Source organism: Astatotilapia calliptera, chromosome 20 (genome assembly GCF_900246225.1).
Source record: "Astatotilapia calliptera chromosome 20, fAstCal1.2, whole genome shotgun sequence".
Classification (NCBI taxonomy): domain Eukaryota; kingdom Metazoa; phylum Chordata; class Actinopteri; order Cichliformes; family Cichlidae; genus Astatotilapia; species Astatotilapia calliptera.
In genome coordinates, this window is record NC_039321.1 from 8,651,184 (window position 1) to 8,659,950 (window position 8,767).

General features: G+C 38.1%; 1 protein-coding gene across 3 annotated transcripts in view; it reads left to right on the top strand.

Moving 5' to 3' along the window:
- Positions 1-8,537, top strand: part of slc12a5b (solute carrier family 12 member 5b) — a 43,331-nt gene extending 34,794 nt beyond the window's left edge. The window contains exons 24-26 of one of the 3 annotated variants that reach the window (XM_026153909.1): positions 233-247; positions 338-455; positions 6,699-8,537. In XM_026153909.1, the coding sequence (XP_026009694.1) occupies positions 233-247; positions 338-455; positions 6,699-8,003 (1,438 nt within the window). In that variant the 3' untranslated portion in view covers positions 8,004-8,537. Of the gene's footprint in view, positions 1-232; positions 248-337; positions 472-1,922; positions 2,449-6,698 lie in introns of those variants that run through there. The other 2 variants (XM_026153907.1, XM_026153908.1) reach the window with 2 other exon arrangements.
- Positions 8,538-8,767: the final 230 nt, after the last annotated feature.

The window sequence follows — 8,767 nt, forward strand, 5'->3', positions numbered from 1 at the left end:
TATTTATAAATGATGTGATATCCCATCCAGTCACCTTGATATTAAAAGTTGCAACAGGTGTTTATAGGTGTTACATGCTCAAAATCACAGTGTATATCCATATTAGGACATTAAAAACTACTACAGTCTTCTGTTCACTTCTAAAGATGCTCAGTCAATATGAAAGATTTAACCACCAATAAATGTAGCCTTCTGTGTGACCATATATTGTTTCCTTCTACACATGCTCCAGGGAATGGGAGAACTTGTAAGTATTTTCATTTTTAGACACCGTGAGTTGAGCTGAGCGATCGATTTAAAAATGAAACCTGCTGTGACCCAATGTTTCCTGCCTCAGGAACCAGACGGACGTGAGGCGTATGCATACAGCAATGAGGCTCAATGAGGTCATCACGAAGAAGTCCAAGGAGGCAAAACTTGTCCTGCTCAACATGCCGGGACCACCAAAGAACCGTGTGGGCGAAGAAAACTGTATCCTACATCTCACATACTGTTCGTCATATGTCTTAGTTCAGTTCACATCATCATTTTACTTAAGGATAAATTATTCATCTTGCAGTTTCAAAGAAAGTGCTTTATAGTAAAAGGAAATTATAATGGGCCGGGCTTTCTGCTTCAGGCTCACTCGTTGACTTTTCTTTAAGCAGAGGGTTGAAAGAGGCACAAACATCGTTACTTAGAACTGTAGAAGGAGAGTAATATTTGGTGCTGTCAGGAGATAAGGTGGAGGAGGTGCAGACTATAGATCAGGAAGGCCAAAGCTCAGAGCAGGACATACCAGCTTTCAATGATCCTAGGTAAGGGCAAAATGACAATGTCTGAAGTCCATTATGGAAAAGAAGTAACGGGTAAGCTACAAATCTGGAAGTAAGGGATTTGCTGCATGGCAGTTTATCCCAGGAAAACTAGGTCCCCTTCCAGTATTCTGAATAAAGTCTTTTCTGCCTATTTCAGCCCTCTGTTTCCTGTGATCTGCGTACAAAGAGAACCGTATTTGTTACACTGAAAGCTCTAGGATTACCTCGCTAATCCATTAATCTCATTTCATAGTGCACCCCTCAGGAGACCACAGCTTTTGTCTTAGTGTTTTGCTCTTTGTTTAGGTTTGCTTTCAGTCAGCGTTTGGTTAATGTTTGGTATTAAAACTACTTGTCAAGATTTTTTTAAAGATCGTGGTTTGGATTAAAGGAAAGATTTTGCCCTGCACTATAAGAATTGACGCTTAGGAGCTCAGTCTGTCCAGTCAGTGATGCTGATTGGTACTGATAAAGGGTCTATACTGTGTGTCTGTTGAGGTCCCAGTATCAAAGGACACTTAGGCATCTCTGACACTCAAGCAACAAAAATTCAGTATATGGTACCCTGGGAATGAGGACATACTGCTTATTTTAATTATTTCTCACTTGAAATAGGAGTCATGCTGCTCGCATCATCGAATCATCATCTTTCTCCCATCTATGTGACCCTTTGACAAGGCATCTGCATGATAAACAAATTATGTTGTAATAAATGAACGAAAGAACGAACGAAAGCATGAATCTTTGGACTCAAACTAGTAGAAATAAATATATTACTGTAAAAATTACAGAAAAAGTTCTGGTAGTTATTGTACAGGCTGTCATAATTATAAAATGGAAAGAAAGCATTTTTCTGTTAGCATGAAGTAAAAGGGTAGTAAAAGGGTAAGTGGGGTAAAACATCAAGTTAACTTGAAGAATTTTGTTTTTGCACAGCATTGGTGAAAATTGTAGTCTGAGTCCATGTAGTCTGAGCATGATGTAAGCTGCTGCACGTTCCTTAAATATGTACGGTAGTCCTTTCACTTCACTAAGATGAAAATGGACCTTTGCGTCACATAAAGTTAGCGAATGACCAGAAGAATATGGAAAGAAAAAAACTCCTTGACTGCGATTGTTTCCCAGACATGGAGTTTCTTGAGGTGCTCACTGAAGGTCTCAATCGGGTCCTCCTGGTGCGTGGAGGTGGACGCGAAGTCATCACCATCTACTCTTGAACTGCCTTCGTGAGCTCACAACAGCACATACATGGACTCTGCCCTCTCCTCCCTTCTCACACATCCATTCTGTCACCTGCCACCACACGTTGTACTCAGAGTTTTCAGGTGAAATACTATGTAGACTCAGCTGAATGAGGTTCCAGGTAACCTGTAGAGTACATAGTACACAGAATCGTGCACTCCAGTGATTAACTTTAGTATATAGTTGTTATCACCCAGGTCATTGTTCTCGACTCATCAGGTCAAGAACAGTTCAACAGTTTTAGAGATTTTAATTACAAACACAAGAGACAACTGTAAGTTTTCCTGATAAAGTAGAAGTTTGCCAAATATTAAAATCAGCTTTGTAGTCTAAGTGCTTTCCATTTGGCTTTATGTCATTGCTTTACCACTTCTATTTATTTTCTGTCATGTAGTATTGATGTTATTTATATATTTATTCACATGACAAGTTGTGTTTTTTCTGTTTTTTTTCTGTTTTTGTTCCTAGTGTGGTTATAAATATTTAAAAAAAACAGTGGGATCAAACTGATTTGTGACAGGTATGGACTCCTAAAATAGTGTGTTATCTGTGTTATCCTTTGTTTTGTGACATTAGAAGCACTAAAATAGATTATTAAATAAATCAACATTTTATACATTTTTATTTCAGTTTTTTTTTCATTGTGTGTTTGAGGGAAAAAAGATTTTTAAAGAAAATGTAAAGATTTTAGAGAAGACATATATTTAAAAAGAGCATCTCTAAATGCACACCACATCAAACCTTGAAGGCAGTAGCAGACCACTCCTGGCAGCTAAGAATAGGACACTGAGGCAACAATTTATACAGGGTCACAAAAATTGGACAATACTGGAAAAAAAATCATGTTCTGATGAATCTCAATTTCTGTTTCAACGTTCAAGTGGTAGAGTCAAAATTTGGCATATTTCTTTTCCAACTATTTATTTATGAGTGACTTATGTATGTATGTATGTATATATATGTATATATTGTACTATTCTTAGTTAGTGTATTGTCTGTCTTGTCTTAATGTTGGTTTAAAATGGAGCACTGTAACAAAAAATAATTTCCCCCAGGGATCAATAAAGTATTCTGATTCTGATTCTGATTCTGATAAACAACAAGAAGGAATGGTTTCATCCTGCCTTGTCTTAATGGTTCAGGCAGCTGGTGGTGCTGTTATACATTTAGGGCCCTTAATATCATTGAACCCCACAGCCTACCTGAGTATTGTTGCTGACCATGTCCATCCCATTATGATCACAGGGTACCCATCCTCTGATGGCTGCTTCCAACGGGAAGTTTAGATCATCTTAAACTGGATTCTTGAATATGACAGTGAGCTCACTGCATTCAGAATCTCCTCACCATCACCAAATCTCAGAACACATTTGGGATTTGCTGGAGCAGAACATTCAAAATCTTTGAGGAACGTTCCCGGTGCCATGCTACATTTATGCCACAAAGAATTGTTACATTCACAGAAGGCTGTTTGCTAGTATTTACCAGACAACCAAGCCAGCAGACTAACTCTCTGTTGGCTTTAATAATTACCTGACAGACAGGAGAACAGCATTGATCTTCTTGTATAGATCTCAGCAAGAGACAAAAAATAAGAGCAGCTCCCAAAATGTTAAACATATGTTTATCAATTAAATTTGCTATTGTGCTTATGCAGGCCAAATGAAAATGTGAAGGAAATAGCTGTTATATTAAAAAGGCAGAAAATCTAGAGTGACAAATAGAAGATATATTGAAGAATTGGAGAAGGTACATGTTAAACTTTTAGTATGACTTAGGCATTAAATATCCTGACTATCAGAAGATGGGCATTTTGTGTGTGGCCATGTATATAAAATATATTTAAATCTCTTTGAGTATGCTTTAGTCATTTTAATTATTTAATGGCATAGACATGAAGTTTTTGGTAGAGCTTTTGACTTGTTAAACTCAAACAATTTTGTAAAACTTTAGTAAGATAGGGCCATTTCCCCAGAATGTGCATAGTTTATAATGTCAGTATTGAAACAGTGTTTTCAGCAATGATAGTTCTTTTCTCCAAGTATGTATGTAGGCTATACAGTACACAGAGAATTTGATATTAGTTGAGTTTTTCCTCTTGACCTAATGGTTTTGTACAGAAATTTATACACAAAGACATAAAGAAAATTAGCCTAAGGGTTTTAAAAAGTTGTTTTAGTTCTCCTCTGATTTATTGTAAATATGTTATTGATTCTGTAGCACATCCATAAAACCTCGTAATTACTTTCTGTTTGGTTAATATTGATGCAGTATGACACTAATAAAGTCAATTAAAGTTTGAAAGTGATTGCTTAGAGACAGGCCTGTGCAATCTTGTAATCAAAAGTGACAGTGACCACCCAGAAGTTGAGGGTTTTGCAAGTTCAACCTATACGCAGCCACTTGGTCACTGCAACTATTTGCAATCAGTCACCGAAAGTAAAAATTCAATGCAATCACTGGGCATCAAGCAACCAAATGGGTGATGTCCTAGTTTTACTTTAGTGCAACTGATCAGTTACAACTTAACATGCCCAGAGCCAGCACATAATGAAGACCACTCATCTAATTCAGTTTAGTTTCCCTGAGGAATACCATAATAGGAAATTCTTGCTGAGGACTGCATGCTGCACAGCCAGTGATTCTTGCTGATGACAATCCTCTCTGTGTGTAAGAGCAGCAATACATTGTAGCCAGTCTGAGGTTAAGCCTAAACTTCAATAGCTGCATTTTCTCCATGATAACTTTTTCATTTATCTTTGATTTAGCTAGTGGTTGTTTTCACTGTGTTATAGCAGTGCTTTTTGGCTCAACGAAAACTTGGAAGTGAACAGGATCCAGACAGTCCGCCCTTTTATCAGCCTTTAAGATGAAAATCAGCTTGTGATTTGATTATTGGTTGTTGTTGTTGTTGACTGTGTCAAGATGCAGTGCTAAAAATCTAAGGGTGCATATTTCCATTTCCACCATGGATAAAATTGCACTCTATTCCTGCTGACTAAGACTGAACATCAGATATTTTGGAGTAAATATCTAACTATCCAAATTTCAAGGGATGATTAATGCTTAACTTTCCTGACACCTATAATGTTTAACTCCCTAAATAACTTAGCATTTAATAATTACATTTCTGAGAATCTTTGAAACTTAACTTGATTCTCTCTGTCCTCTCTCTGTGCAAAAGCAGCAGTATATTCATTGAAGATATTTTGAGGTGAAACTTAAACTTGATTAGTTTCTCTCCATTATATGGTGGCTGTGTGCATCTTAGTCTAGTGTACACAAGATTTAAAAAAAGAAAGGTTTCAGCTTCAGGGGCTCTGTAGTACAGCCCTCAATGTTTCCAAAACTGAAAAGCGTGAGTGCAAAACTATATAATAACTAGCAAAAACAACAAAAACGGAAATTATTTTTGAGACATATTACGGTTGCAGGGCATTGTGGGTGACTACAGTATGCAGGAATTTAGAGTTACATTTTTAGAAGTTTCATGGATAGAGAGAGTGTGTAGCTGTGTGTGTGTTTGACACCTGTGTTTGTGTGTAGAGCATGTTGAAGTGTGACACAGTGACATGACGGGACATTTGTAATACACATCTGTGATTTTAGTTGTAGGGATAACAACTGTCATGTGTCTCAGTACAGGTTTTATAGATTTATAGGTTTAAGACACTTCGTTTTATCTACCATGTGCACAATCATATCGTGGTTTAAAGAAAAAATTTTGTATGTAAAAACAAAATCAAATGTTGGCACAAGATTAAAGTAATTTTAATAAAACAGTTGAAATATTTGTCATCTTTTCTAGTGCATCTCCTTTTGGCCAGAGTTCTTATAATTTGGGATTTTCTACATAGTTTTTAATCCAATTGCATTTTGACTTTTTTGTTTTTAATTCAGTTCAGTTTCGGTTCATTTTCAGTTTAGTTTTCATTGTTTGAAAATGTTTATTTTCGGTCTTTTTAATTAATAATGAGGAGGGCACATATCAAAGGCAAGATTTAATGTATATCTATAAATTTATGTGGATGCACTCAGACTCCTGGAACAAAAAATTGCAGAACATGAGTCACATCTGGAACATTTTGGCCGTGCACCAGCTGTTGTCCATCAGCTGGATCATGCAAGCAGAATTATCCTTTAATCCTGGAGGGCATGAAAATTTAATTACTTAAAAGAATATTTAATTTACAGAGTGTGACTAGAAGTTAAACATTCTGTGTGTTACACCCGTAACACCGAGACTCACTTTTTTTCAGAAATGGGACTTTCAAATAGATTTTTTTTTTCATCTGTTACAGGGTACATGAAAGCTGTGGGAAAACAGAGGGTTTTCAACACACAGAAGAAAAGAGAATGCTGACTTTGCATGTCTTAATAACATGAGCAAAGTCCACATAGTGGCATTTCCCGGGGAGGAGAATATTGATGTGTTTCAGTGGGTTTACCAGTGCCTTTGACCTTCCTTATCTAAACAGAGTTAAACCAGGGTGCAAAACAAATGACTGTCACTCGCTCTAAAGAGCTGTCAGCATGAAGAAACAATCGACTAGTCTTCGAGTGCGGTTACCTGTGTTTGTGTTCATCGCAGAGGTGATTATTGTTGCCTTGTATTCAGCATTTGTTACATATGATGAAGAGGCTGATGCCAAATTTCAGACTAATCAGACCAACCCTATGCACAATGCAGTGTACAGGAACTACCCTTTCTTTATAGACATACACTTCATGATATTCGTGGGTTTCGGGTGCCTGCTGGCATTTTTCCGATTCTATGGTTTTGGGGGGATGGTTTTCAACTTCCTCACAGCTACTTTTGCCATCCAGTGGGCCATTCTGGTGCAGGGCTACTTCCAGTTTAGCCATGATGGTAAGATCCACCTCGGAGTGATCAATCTCATAAATGCAGAGTTTGCCTGTGCTGTGGTGCTGATATCGTATGGGGCAGTGCTGGGGAAGACCAGTCCTTTGCAGATACTGGTAATGGCTCTGCTGGAGGTTCCTGTGTTTGCCGTCACAGAATGGGTTGTGCTTAAGTATCTGAAGATCAATGATGCAGGAGGCTCCATTCTCATCCATCTCTTTGCCTGCTATTTTGGCTTGGGTGTCACTTTTGTGCTGTACAGGCCTAGTCTAAATGAAGGCCACGCAAAGGAGAACACAAGTTACCATTCTGACATCCTGTGTCTAATGGGGACCTTGTTCCTCTGGGTGTTCTGGCCCTCCTTTAACTCAGCTTTAGTCCTGAAAGGAGATGATCAGCACAGGGCTATCCTCCACACTTTCATTGGACTAAGTGCCTCTACACTTACAGCCTTTGCACTCTCTGCTATGCTGAATAAAAATGGCAAGCTTACCATGGCTGATATTCAGAACGTGACCCTGGCTGGAGGTGTGACAGTCGGGGCATCTGTGGATATGATGATATCACCTGTAGCTGCATACGCTCTGGGTGTAATAGGGTGTATTGCATGCATGTTGGGCTACAAGTATTTGAGCCCCATCTTGGCGCGACGTTTGAGGATCCAAGATCAGTGTGGCATTCACAACTTGCATGGACTAACCGGACTTATATCCTGCACTGCAGGGATATGTGCCATACTGACAGCTAGTGAGGAGGTTTACGGCCCTAGTTTCTATGAGATCTTTGCCCACAGAGCACCAGTGGAAGGGGACCCCAAGCTACAAGAGCTACGGATGGTGATTCCCGGTTTAAAGGCAGGTTTGGGGAGGACTGCCCAAAAACAGGCTCTCTTCCAGGTTGCAGCTATATTCTCCACCATAGGACTGTCAGCGCTGGGAGGCATACTCACAGGCTTTCTCTTGAGGCTGCCATATTTTGCATCTCCATCTGACGATTTCTGTTTTGATGACAAGCCATTTTTTGAAGTTCCTCCTGACTATGATTCACCAGTCAGACTTAAACACAGCAACACAAATAGTGTAGAAGACTCTACTGTGTGATGCTCAGCAGCCAAGGACTGTCAGTGCATTTAACTGGCATGATACAGGAAATATATATAAATGAGGCTATGTTATTGTTTGAGAGTAAAGAAAATTATTGCAATGATGGAAATATGTGTTATAGTAATTTTTTATTCTTTTTTTATATTAATTTCATTGTAAATGATATTTCACTAGTGATCACAGTGATGATACGGTCCAGCACAGCCTTATATTGATGGTCATTATGTTATTCGTTTCCATGTATGTAAACATTTGAGAAACTGTGTGTTAAAGAGCAAATTAGACATTGTTGTTTTTTCTACAAACCTTTGTAACCTTTGTAATATTACTAATTAATGGTCTACGGGGGAACAAGATAAACAGCTTAGAGCAGCAGTGTCTATATTTATTAACAGAAACTCACCTGGGGGCCAACATTTCTTCTTGCCTTTTTGAAACATAAATATTGTGCTTTTTTCAATAACAGAAGAGTTCTCATTACTGTGATCATGTGTGTTTAAGCCTTAACAAAAAAAATGTACTTTTCATTCACATATGGAGAGAAAATAACATAAAGATCAAGCTGTCGGGAATACCTGTAACTTCAGTGAAGCCGCTGAATATCAGTATCTCAGGCTAAATTTAAAAGAGACTCACTATTCTGTGTATTGTCTGAGCGTATAAAACTTTATACATTCATTGGCTGCACTGCATGGTGCTGCCACTATTAGGTACAAATTAAAATAACACTTTATTAATTCTGTTTGTGATGACAGGCCATA